The sequence below is a fragment of the Ammospiza nelsoni genome, chromosome 8 (genome assembly GCF_027579445.1).
Source record: "Ammospiza nelsoni isolate bAmmNel1 chromosome 8, bAmmNel1.pri, whole genome shotgun sequence".
Lineage (NCBI taxonomy): Eukaryota > Metazoa > Chordata > Aves > Passeriformes > Passerellidae > Ammospiza > Ammospiza nelsoni.
Window position 1 is genome coordinate 16,283,932 of NC_080640.1, and position 12,932 is coordinate 16,296,863.

Below are 12,932 nucleotides of genomic sequence, written 5' to 3' on the forward strand. Positions count from 1 at the left end.
AGGCACAAGGCGCTAATTGAAAAAAACTGTCATGAAGCCATCAGCTTGTTTCTTCTGCACATCTTTGACTGGTGGGATCAATCTCATGAAAATTGTCTCAGCACCTGTCCTGGTGGCAGTTATGCTGACCTTTCCCTGTGTTAATTTTTAGTTTACACTTTGTAATTAAGAAGCACAGATCATTGAAACAAATTATTAATGTTAATCAGTAAGTCAGCATGGAAGAATGCAAAGAATCAAGTCTCCCCTTGTATACTAAATGAAGAGATTTCTTCCAGATTCTTGCTTTGATCATTAGACTCTTTTAAATAAGCAAACATTACTTAGTTGCTAAGCCACAGACTGAAGTTCATTAGTGTGTTATCACAAATATTGGAGAAAGAGTACTAAACCAATATAAGATAGAGGACCTGTGCGTAGGCTGGAAGTAATGCAATAAATGTGAACATTTTGAAAGAGGGTTCAGAGTGATTAAAACCATCTCTGTTTGCAAAACCCCTCCTACTCAGCAAGAAAAAGTGCCAACCCTAAGTTGATCTGTTTTTTTCTGCTACTGATATGTCTAAGGTTTTCTGGAAGTACAATAGATCTAATAGTATTAGAAACAATTTTATTCATATTCAGTATTTTAAATGTTGATGAGGTGTATTGATGTGCGTTTTTTTTAGTCTAATGGTTTTCTTTAGAATGCTTTTAAACATAGATTGAAGGCCAGAATGACTTCTTACTTAAAGATCCTGTTTGGGAGCCTGACCCAAAATTCTAACAAACCAGTTTTGGATAAGTAGATACTGCAGGTCATTGAACTTCACAAGAAGTCGTGGTCATTTGGAATTGTTTTATATTCGGTATGTTATTCTAAGCAAGTGAACTAACAGTCCATGCTTTTGCATTCTTCACAGATCTTCAGTACAGTGAGAGAAGAGGAGGAAGGAACAGAAGATATTTTTGAATTTATTCCTCATCTTCTGAGGAAGCTCCCAACATCTGTTACAAACTGTATATACAAAGGAGATGGTTTTTGTGTAAAACCACGTGTAACAGGTGCTTACTGTCAATATCGTGCCACTTCTCAGAGGACTGCACTCTCTAACTATGTAACTGGTGCTTTACTAGAAGCAACTACATCATTAGGAGCAAGAAGTGGTCTGTTAAATATCTTCGGAGGATCAACTGGAAGAACAATGCTTAAAGGTAATGAAGATTTTCTTTTATCTCTGTCCACTTAAAGTATAGAATGAGTTGCAAAATTATGAATACAGATAAAAAAGATTTTATGTTTTCAAATATTTTCCTTTGCAGTCATTATATAAATAGCTATCTTAGTTTAATAAAGTAAAAATGCAACTAAACTGGAAAGACTTGTATTACAAAATGTTTCAGGTTTTTTTCTTGTTAGAATCTTTTCTGCCTGCATCCAAATTTAATGCCTAAGCCATTGTTTTTAGGGTGTTTCCATGTGTAGTATTTAGCATTTACCAAGTGCTCCTGTGCATGGGCTGACTTGGTTCAGAACTAGAGAAAGAGTGTATGCTGTACTTGGTTATTATTGTTGTCATTGTACAAGTAGCTGTCAGCATAGCACTGTATTGTGAAGCATGTACGCTTCATTACTGGTTTATATTTGGTCTTCTCTTGGGTCCATCATCGTTGTATAGTAATGGATCATTTCAAATAACGTGGGTGCTCTGTGTGTGGAAAGTGCCTGTTGGAAAATGGATGTTGCATACTAAACTTCCATGCTGATCATCTTCGTATGTAATAAAATCCTTAATGTGATTTAGTTTAGTCTGTTTTGGAAGCTAAACAAAGCCTTCTTGGTACAAATTCTGTGCTTTAAAATATGGTTTTGTACAGAGCAGTACTTACATTATTGATTAATTTTTAATTCATGCCTAGAATATTTCATAAGTTACTCAAGAATTTGGAGATCTGTCATCATCTGATAAACCATAACAAAAGGATGTACTATCTCTGTCATACCATGGTAGGAGTGATGCATGTGGGCATTATGGCTTGCCCAAAATTTTACAGAAATATGACAAAATAAGTGCAAAACCAGTGCAGTTCCTTAACTAACACAGATACTGACTTCATTTCTGACAGACAAATAATGGCATAGTTTGTGGTCATATATGGCTGTCTTATTTTTATCCCAAGAAGTGGCCCTTTCTTGTTTTAATTCTAGGTGAATCAAAGGGTAGAGAGAAGCACTGAAATATTCTATGAATGACATTAGATGGCAAACTTGTAGCATGTGAATGAATTTCAGTAGTGCCTTTAGTAACATTACTAAGCTTCATGTACCATCGTCTGTGAGAGACAGATATGTACAGTATAGCAGCCAATTTTGGTAGGGTTTTCCATTTTATGTTGTTTGGTTTTATTTGTTCTGGGGAGATGAGTGCTTTAGAAAAATAGACAGGAACAGTCCTGCGATAGCTTGGAAATCAAGATTAGAAGAGCTGAGCCATGTGCTTCAGAGCTGAGTTCTGAAACTGAAGCAGCAGCAATAGTTAGCTCAGTCCCACCAAGCTGCTGATATGGCTACATCTTTTTATGGAGCTTCAGCTAGTGAGTGCTTTTGTGTGCTTTGTGTACTCCATGTACCAGCACACTTTGCACTAGTTTGGGGGTATCTATGGTGACAGTATTATGTGATGTATGTTGTTGGATTCTGAGCCAAAAGATGTAAGACATTAAAAACTAGTTCAAGATTTTGAACTCAGTTTGCAATTCCACTGATAGCCTGTGTAGAGAGTAGAGACTGGATTTACTGTAGTGGTCTAGGCATGATTTACTGTGCTGATCTCTGGTGAGGAAGAGGTATGCTGCAGCTCTAGGATATTGAAATTTTCTGGATGTGGAAGCTTCCTGTTCATTTATATTGTGACGATGTATTATATCAGAGAAATTTTAAGAGTCCTCTCTAAAACATTTATATGGAGTGTTACCTAGTGATGTGACCAAGTCATTTACATTAGCGGGGAACCCAGCTGTATTCTGAATTCAGAGCTCTGGTCATCATTCATGGGTGTGTACCTTTTGAGAAATTGTCCTGTCTATACAGATTGATAAGAAGGTTATTTTCATCTGTCCAGCATCCTCTGTATTGCTGAATTTAACCTCAATAAGCTAACCTCATCTAAACCTGAGAAATTTTAATTCACATCAATAATTCTGTCATCAAATGCAATGGAGGATTTATCTCAGGATACAGAATGTCATGGGAACACTTCACTCAGTAGTTGTTTGCAGGCATTGGAAAGGGAAGATATTGATGGTGTTGTGGTTTAATAGCTGCTGTTGTTTAACCCTAGTAGATAGCACCTTGCTGCCCCTCACTCCCCTAGAATGAGATGAGAAGAGAATCAGAAGGGTGACAGTGCAAAAATTCATTGAAAAATTCAGTTGAAGAGAGTTTAATAGATAAAGTAAAAGCTGTGTGTGCAAGCAAAGCAAAATAAAGAAGTAATTCAACACCTGCAGTCAGCAGCCAGGTGTTTTAGCCCTTTCCATGAAAGCAGGGCTCTGTCACATACAATGACTTCTTGGGAAGACAGGCATTGTAACTCCAAATTGGTTGTCAACTAAAGAGTAAATATTACTGCACTTCACATGATTTTCAAGACAGTTCTTAAAAAGCTTCCAAAGCAGAAGTAAATTTGCTTAATAGAACCAATCTATATCATGAAGTCTTGAAAATATCTCAAGGGCTATTGAATTTGTGTTTGGAAACCTTTTCTGGACTAGACAGCATTCCACTACTTTCAAAATGTTTGCAATTTTTGGAGACAAAGTTCAGCACTCTCTTGCACAGTGTGTTTAAAGAGGAGCCCATTACTTTAATGGGGAGTGCATTCATGGTTCAAAAAGAGGACTTCTCAAAAAATCAATTCTCTCTTTAGTTAGGACTTTTATGTAATATCTGCCCAGGAAATAGGGATCCTGCGAGCAGGAAGTCCCTAATACTGGGATAGCCTCCTGGGCTTGTGTTTCCCTAGCACCAAGCACTTCGTCAGTTCTTTGTGCTCAGTCCTTCAGGGGTTACTGAGTGACCTGAGCAATGAACCTTGCAGTCACAAGCAGTCCAACTCCAGGGAATACTTTCTAAGGTTTTGCTTGGTAGCTAAGGACCTTAAATGCTCCGAGTCCCCAGGGCTGGGATGGTTTTGTGGGCAGATCAGCCACTGTTGTTAGTTCCACAGAAGGCTTCCAAACATACCAGACCTTCTAAGCCAGAATTCCCAGTCACGTGGATCTGGGACTGAAGAGTTTTCAGAAACTCAAGTAGGGCCTGCTGTGTAGGAGAGTCATGTCTGGGGTCTGGAGCAGAGCTCCTGCAAGCCCTGCTCTCAGATGGCTCTCAGGGCTCTCAGGCTCCCGACTGAGGGGCTGCCACTCTGCTCCCGCTAGCACAGGGATAGTCTGAGACTGCTCCCGGGAACCACAGATGCCTGGAGTTCCCACAGCTGCTCAGTGACATTCACATCCTTGTCAGCATCTTTGTTCCTACAGAGAACATAATTTTCACATATGAACATTTAGGCTGAGCTGTTTTAGTACCTCTGTATGTAACTCAGTTTTTGGTTAGTAAAAATTTCAAGTGTGTCTTTCAATGGGATTTGGATTGAAGCCAGGTCTTTTTTCCTGTAGAAAGGAAACCCTGCTGCTCAGCCTGCTCTGTGTCTTACAAATTGACTGTCATAGAAATTTGCTCATAGTTGTGAATGGGCCAGAACTTCCACTGGAATCATATTTGAAGGGCCAGTCATTGTCATAGTTCATACGGTGTTGACATTTTTATGCAGAAAGTGAAAAAAGTTGTGTCTTTTTTAAAGAAGGAACTAAAGTATGTGAAAATGTTTGTACTTTACATTTGATAGAATTATCATTTGAAAGAAACATGTACACTTCCCCCCCCCCAATTTAGTTCTGTTTGTAATCTAAGAAAAAGGGGAGGACAGTTAGAAAGAGGTGTCTGAAGATGGAGCAGACTGCAAACACATTTCTTATCAGTACTGTTTTCACTTTAGAGTCTTCTAAAATGGGTAAGTCTGATGCCACTCTGTGATATAAATCAGACTACATCTTCTAGAGAAAGCTCAACAAGACTTGTTAAACAGACAATAGCAGATTTGACCAAGAACATAAGGAAAGTAATTTGTGATGAATGTGGAGACAGACTGCAATGATCTTTAGGAAACCCGCTTTGTTCATCCTTCAGAATTTAGTGATTTCCCTTTTTTTTGTAATCAGATTTTGCCATCTGCAAGACTGCACAGCAAACAGGTGCCCAAGTCTCTGTGGCTTTTCCCACTGCTGTTTCTTGTATCCTTTGCACAAAGTGTATTGTTGCAATATTGGGAAAATTCCAGATTCCCTCTAGTTAGGGCAGTTGTCTGATAGCTATATGTCAGAGTCATGGGTGATAACAAGCTTGATGTACATAGATTTAGAAAGACCAGCATAATTTAGCTGGTGGGTTGTGTGTGTGTTTGTGTATGTTGTGCCCAAAGGTTAAAACCATATAGAATGAGAGATAAAGCCAAACAAGCTGAAATTGAGACCTGAAAAGACAAAATGTGTCTTAGGGTGACAGTCTGTGGTGAGATGTGTCAATGCACTATAGGAGAGGAAATCAGACACTGGAGACAGGTCAGTCTGTATGTAGATAATGTGGCCTGAGGCAAGGGTGTGAGTCAGGAAAAGAGGATTTCATGCCTGCTGTGTTGCCTCCAGGATGTAGGTTAGGAATAGCAGGAACAAGTGCAGGTCATCTGGTTAGGAAGAAGGCAGGAAGCACAGATCGAGGCTGAGACATCAGGAAGGAGGAGAAAGATTTTGGAGGACAGCTGTAAGTGTAGCGACACGTGGGACCGTCTGGAGCTGGCTGCAGTGATTGTCCCTGCAAACTGGCAGAAGGGAAAGATCACTGAGGTCAGTCTCCTGGACCTGTCTCACCCTTTGGCCAGCCCTAATTGCAGCCAGATTGGGCTGCAATCAAAGGGACACACAAAGGTTAGTGGGAGAAGGCCTTAATGAGGATCCTTGACAACATTAATTTAGCAAAAAAATTCCTTAAATCCAACCTGTTTAATACATTATAGGCACAAAGATTTAAGTTCTGTCGGCATAGCTTGTCTTATCCTTACAGTCTTCTTTCCAGGGTCAGTAAGGCATAGTATTGCAAGATAGACACATAATTGAACCAGGCAGAAGGTTGAAATTAACCAGTGTAAATAATCTTATTAAAAGAATTAAAAATATTTTCATCTGTAAAATTGCACATTTGGATATAATAGGTATCATACTCCTGGTACATGTCTGTATGGATCTGGATATCCTAATCTGTGTACAGGGCTAAGCAATTAAGAAACAACAGAATTTCAGCTGCTTGTACATAGATTTTCAATAATACTGTGTGAGAGTTTGGGTACACTCACAAACTGATCCTTTAACCTGTCTGATCCCTTAACCTCTCTATCTGAGTCTCAGCTTATAGCAATATTTTTCTTGGGAGTCTATAGCTGTTATTTCCACTAAAAGAAAAACAAAAGGGTTTAAATACATAGAATGAGTCTGTTGTTAGAGGTTTGTTGTGAGGAAGGTAGTAAAGGACATGCTGATGTCTGTAGATGAAGGCTGAGAGAGCAGAAGTTTGTGCAAAGTGATGTTAGTATTAAAATCAAATTTATTATTTTTTTATGACAACTACTCTTCAGAGAAAAATGAAAAGGGATTCTGAGTGCAGATAGTTAATCCCTGAAATGCCTATTATTGTTTATTATTTCAAAAGTCTGAACATATGTTTGAATGGACCTTGTAAAAGTAGTGTCCATGGGAACTTTTAAAGTGTAGAATGGAACTTTTTCAGTATGTTTATGTTAGCATGTCAGTCATGAGCAGAAAACCCCAAGGACTCAAGAAACAAGATGACTCAAAAGTCATCTCTTGAAGCTTTGGTTTTAGGAAACAAATTAGAAGAGAAAATTCATTTTTGTAGGATAATGGTGTTCTATTTGTCCAGACAGAATTTTTTTGCTAAATTTGAAGAAATAATGTGCAGTCCACTTAGCAGATCAAAGACATTCAATTTTTTTTCCTTTGGGCTTTCAGATATTTGCTTTTATAACTAGTGAAAAATACTTTAGTAATTGAGCCTATAATGATGAGAAACGCTTAATTTGATGGCTCATTTTATATATTTGGAGTGAGATAGCATTAACAAAATTTATATTTATAAATAAAATTATTTTTAAAGTTTTCTATTGCATCTCCATGTGCATCCTTATGTTTTCATATATAACATGATTTTTTTGAAAATCTAAGTGTCCTAGTTTCCATCTGGAAGTTGGAAACAACACTAAATCGTCATTCTTCCAATTAAGAAAGAATATGCTTGTGTTGTCAATGAAAAAATAATGGTGTGTTGGCCAGGTCCCATGGTCCTTCCTTCAGCAGAGATTTTTCAGACAAGACGTATATTCACCATATAAACAAAGTGTCTCTGAGTGTACTGCTCGCGTTCCAGCTCTGCACAGACCTCTCTCAGACTTCCTGGGGAAATGGAGAAAGCTTTCTTGTGGCAGCATATTGGTTTTCAGTCTTGTGTACTCTAGCAAATTTCATAACTAACTTTTCAGTGATGTAGTCCTGCTGCTTGTAAAAGTGGTGTAAACTGTGTGTAGGCAAGGGTTAGGTTAGAATGAAGAAAAGAAGTGATAAAAGTGCCAGAGACAGATACTGGCTATGGGATGAAGGCAGGGTTTGGTTTCTGCTGACTTTCTGGACATAGATGCAATCTGAGGGCTATGCTGTCTTTTTAATTCCTGCTATTTGTAATTTCTTCAAGGTTAATCGCATTTCTGGAAGCCTCAGGGAGGTTTTTCTCTACTTTGCCTCTCAAATAAAATTTTTTGGATGGTTGCCTAAGTCATAGCCCTTTGTCCCATTAAAGTTAATGCTATTGCCTTTTACTAGAGTTGTTAGTGCAGAGAGCATAATAGCTGTAAAGGTAGGGCATTTGCTAATAAAGAAACACACATTGTGGTTTTTGTAATGCTTCAGATGAAGTTTCCCGAAACAGAAGTAATTCCATTTATTACTTTTGGCCTGTTTAAACAACATTGATATAAATATAACTTGTACAAAAGCCTGAGTGTAGGATAACTTATTTCTTAATATATTTAAAGACAAAAGTCCAGCAGAATTAAAATGACTCTTGTTTATAGCTCTGCTGTCAAAATCAAATGCTTTTAGTCTTAGCAGGATGTATGTTCATCCTTAATTTCTAAACTTCCTTCCATTTGAATCCTCGTGTTTCAGCTTTTATCTGGGGAGGTGGGAAACCTGACCTTTCAGTGAGCCAGCCAAATGCATGTCTTCTTCATGGCTTACACAAGGCATGTCAGTTATGCATTTTGCCACAGTTTGTAGCTTTAAACTGAGCAGCTGTTGCCTCACTGTTAGTTTGGACAAGTGCAGCGTGGAGACTTTTTGGGGCACTGAAGTACCTGCTCTTCGGGCATTTTAGAAGGAATCTAGGATTCAATGGAAGGCACATGTGCTGGTAAGATTTGCCCTTCTGTGACCTGTAGTATGCAGTTCTGATTACGCACAGGGAGTTAAATCAAAGTGATAGTTTTGTTTCCAGAGAAGTAACTTGGGTGCCGGTTTTCTAATCTTATTTTAGAGCTATAATGGCTGCATTTAATAATAGTGCTTTAAGGACACAAAACTGTTTTTAGGTGGAAAATGAAGTAAGGATTTAATTTAAACAATATGAAATAATGTCTTAACAGTGTATTTTGTATTTCAACTTGTTTGAAATGGTATGCAATATTTCAAATAATTTAAGAAAATTGCTTTGTATTTATTTGGTTCACATTGCAACTATTTCACTATTAAATTATGTTGTGGGACATTCCTTTGTTTTGTATTCTACAAAAAAACAAGTGTCTGTTGCAAAATTGCTGGACAAAATATGAATTTCAGTACTTTAAGAAGTACTAGAACAAGGTAAGTTTTTTTTTCCTAAAGTATATAAATTGCTCAAACATTACACATTCATAACATGTTATTGAATGTAAATACACTGCTGCTTTTTCTTTAGTGAGCTTTTCTTCCTGGATCTTCAGTATGCAAGTTTATAACTTGCAAGCAGTTTTTGTTTCATGATTGCTTAAGGGAGTTTATGGGTTTTTTTCCTTTCTGAATGGCATGTACACATAGCGGCATGTAATAGCAATGTTTTGCTCCTAACTGGTCATAAAGAAACCCCTCCATTTGCATATTTTTTTCAAGTGGCATTTGTAACTTGAATGAAGGTTCATAATATTTTACTCTGTGAAAGGAATGTCCTTTCTGTGCTAACTCTCCCATTGCCCTGATCTGGCTGTTAGCTAAAGGCTATGACAAGCATTCACCATTCCAAGCGGCAGTACCCCATTGCAATAGGAAGGTTGTCTTGGTTGTCAACACCGTTATTCTCACCTCAGTGATTTAGAGAGCACAGAAAAAAAGCACCCTGATATCAAGTGTATCTGTATTAATTGCAAAACAATGGTGGTTTTGGTGTGCCTGTTCAATCAGTGATAACAACTCTGAGATAACTAGAAATAGTACAAGAAAGGGAGTGAAATTTATTTTAGTTAATTTCAGCTCAGACTCTTCTCTTTGGCTGTTTTGTAATGCTTTTAGCTTTGATTTGAGGCGGAATGGCGTAAACATTTTTCTAAAAATTAAGCTGATATGAGGATTTTTCTTAGGGAATAATTGGTTTAGCTTTTATTTAAGAGGATTCATATTGACATAGTTTTGAAATGTTTAGGTATTTGCTTTTGAAATACTATTTATGTATATAAAAGCATTGCTATCTATTTTAGTAATTCAGAAATAAGTAATATGCCAGGAAGATTTATCAAAAGCGAATTGAAAATATTTCAAAGCAATAGTAGAAGAACTAGGATGCAATTTGCTGCTAAAAGTACCTTTAACTTTTTTCTTGAGCTTAATTTTAAGGGCTTTGCACAACTCTACAGTAATTACATATTTTTGTCTACATTTTCCATGGACTTTGTGGGACAGATTTCATGCACACTTTCCTGTTTCTTTGTAAGTGTTGAGATCTAGGAAAGGGATAGATCTGCTTCTGTTGCATTATGTCTCCTCTCTTTGTCCCCATCCATAAGAGCATTTTTCTTTGAGGGGAGAAAAAGAATTCTCAATCTGGAAAAGCTATTGCTTCAAATGCCTTTTATTATGTTACTCCTAGCTTTAGAGTACATTTTATCTGGAGCTGTTCACCTGTATTTGCTTGTTCAAATTTAAATTGCAAAGCTCTGCAGAGAAACAGCAAAATGGTCCTGTGAAGAGCCAGGAGTTGGGCTGGATGATCCTTCTGGTCCTTTCCAGCTCAGCATGTTCTGTGATTCTGTGAAAAATTTGTTTAACATGGATGAAGTGTCATAAATATTTGTAACTTATTCTAAAAATGATTATACAGTTTTTTCAAATAAACTGCTCTTCTTATTAATTTCCAGAAGTTTCAAGTTGGAATTCAGAAGAATTCCAATTGGAAAGGTCATTAATCTTTGGGACTTGATTCTGAAAATAGCTATACCTAAAAATAATGCTTTTGTGTTGTTTGCTTAGAAGAGTTAGTTCTGTTCTTGTGTTGGTGTAGGCACGCTGCTGATAAACTGTAATTAACATTTTAGGAACTTACTTGTGGTATTAAACTTTAATGCACCATGAAATAGTTTTGTTATTATTTAAGTTGAAGTGTCTTAAATTTAAAAAAAAGAAAAAAAGAACCTTAGAAGTAGAATTTTCTTCTAGGCTTTAGGTGTTCATAATATGCAGTTCTGTAATTGCCATGAAGTACCAGGAATCTAATTAAATCATATAGTTCATGTCTAGGTACATTGGTCATAGGTACAGTATTTGAATATAAAACCTCCTAATAGCTACTAACAAAACTTTTAAATCTGTATTGAGCACAAAAAGAAGAGGTGCTGCTTCGGGTACTGGTTGTCTTGAGGATGGTGGTAGAATTTGCATACTAAGTCAATGTTGGGGAGAGAAGTCTTCAGGTATTTTCCATAAGCATATATAGAATTAATTTCTCTAAAAAAGACATCAAGAGGAAAAACATATTCTTGTTTGCAAAAATAGAACTAGAACTGTGTCAGTAGCTAGGATTTGTTTGATTCCAAATCACCAAAATATTATACTTTTTTTTGTTCAAAAGAAACAGATCCTTCAAAAACCAAAACTTTGCTTTGAACATCAAATATTGGAAAATATTTCAGAAATCTTGAGAAGGAAAAAAGGTTTAGTTATTGCATGGATGATGGTACATCAAATTTGAAAACAGGACGGCACTAACAGCATGTTGTTTGGGAAAGTAAGAAAGCTCATAGAATTGCAAAGCCTAGTGTCAGTGGAGACACTTAGCTGGTCTGACATCATTCTGAGTTGTCTCTGTTCTAAGCTCAGTAGTCAAAAGGCAGCTGTGCTGCTGTACAGCCTTCTGAGGAAGCCTGAGAACTATCATCCACAGGCACTGCTTTTCCCAGCGGTCATTGACACTCCAAGGCAAAGAAGGGTGGCATTTCTAGTGTGAGTTTGTCTGTCATCAAGGACCAACCATTTGTTCTTGTTATGAATTTTTTCTGCTGGATTTAATTATTTCAAATCTGATATATTTCCCCTGCTAGGAGGTGCTTACATATCTGCTACAGTCAAGTCTCCTCTCAATTTCACTTTAGTTCAGTAAAGTTACAGATTTCTGATCTAAATATCTTTCTCTGGGTCTCACTATTCAGGCCTGGAATAATTTTATAGCTCTCTTTGGATACTCTGTGGTTTGTCTGTGTCTTTAAGAAATACAGAAAAGATAACTGCATGTTACTGGTGTCATCCATGATCTGTGCAGGGGGACCTGGTTTTGCCAGCACCACTTCCTAAAAGCTCAAAGACAACATTTGGTTTTAGGGTCCTATCTTATTTCTTCAGAGCTGTTAACCTTAGGAAAGCAAACCTCCTTTTCATACACAGGGTTTGCAGTTCTTATGTCTAGAATGCTTCCTCTTTCTTATAGATCTATAATGTGTACACTAACCTGGCTACTTGCTTTTCTGTTAAAGTCAGGTTTGTAAGGTAAAATGGTTAACTGCCCTGTAACAGTCCTGGAATAATTTGGGTTGGAAGAGACTGTGCTGGTCTTAAAGACAAATGTGCTTTATTTTCCCAGTTGTTTTATTTTCTTGCTATATAAACAATATTGTTGACATGGTTGGGCCTAACTCTATTTAAAATCTTAACTTCAATATAGGTAGCAGTAGCACCACAAGGAAGGAAGAGGAGTGTTAATTTTTGCTGTGTACTTTTATAGAAGGAATTAATTGTGTTTGAAGTCTTCAAGTTAAGGGAGATTTCTTAAAGTCTGAGGAAGGTACTAGTTTTGAGTTTGTTTTCAGATGGTAAAATCACTGGCTTTGAAAGTTTCCTGTTAAGAAAGGACTGCAAACACCCTTTCTAGTATAATCTGCTAAAGCCTAATGACAAAGACACAATTCATTAAGGAGTCTTGTGACTGTTTAGAACAGCTTTTATGTAGCAAGTGTATTAATCCTGTGAAAGCCAAAGGTAATAAATACTCCCATTTTTTACAAAATAGCTAGCTTCAGCAGTATGATACATAGAGCTATATTCGTTTGCTTGAACACAATCTTGTATAAATGTATCTTTTTAAATTTACCTCATGATGCCCAAATGACATAAACTAAACAAAGACAATTACAGAAAATAATTGTATAATATAGTTAATTGTATAATATAGTTGCTTATGTAGTTGATTATAGCAGGGTTTAGTCCAAGCAGAACTGTATCAATTTACTAGTGAAGTTGTAGAAAAGCTTGCAATG

At 36.9% G+C, this 12,932-nt stretch overlaps 1 protein-coding gene across 1 annotated transcript in view; it reads left to right on the forward strand.

The window, feature by feature from the left end:
- PLCE1 (phospholipase C epsilon 1) overlaps nt 1-12,932 on the forward strand; it is a 116,117-nt gene that overhangs the window by 38,667 nt on the left and 64,518 nt on the right. Inside the window, exon 2 of the mRNA XM_059477058.1 lies at nt 903-1,194. Within this exon, the coding sequence (XP_059333041.1) occupies nt 903-1,194 (292 nt within the window). The remainder of the gene's footprint in view (nt 1-902; nt 1,195-12,932) is intronic.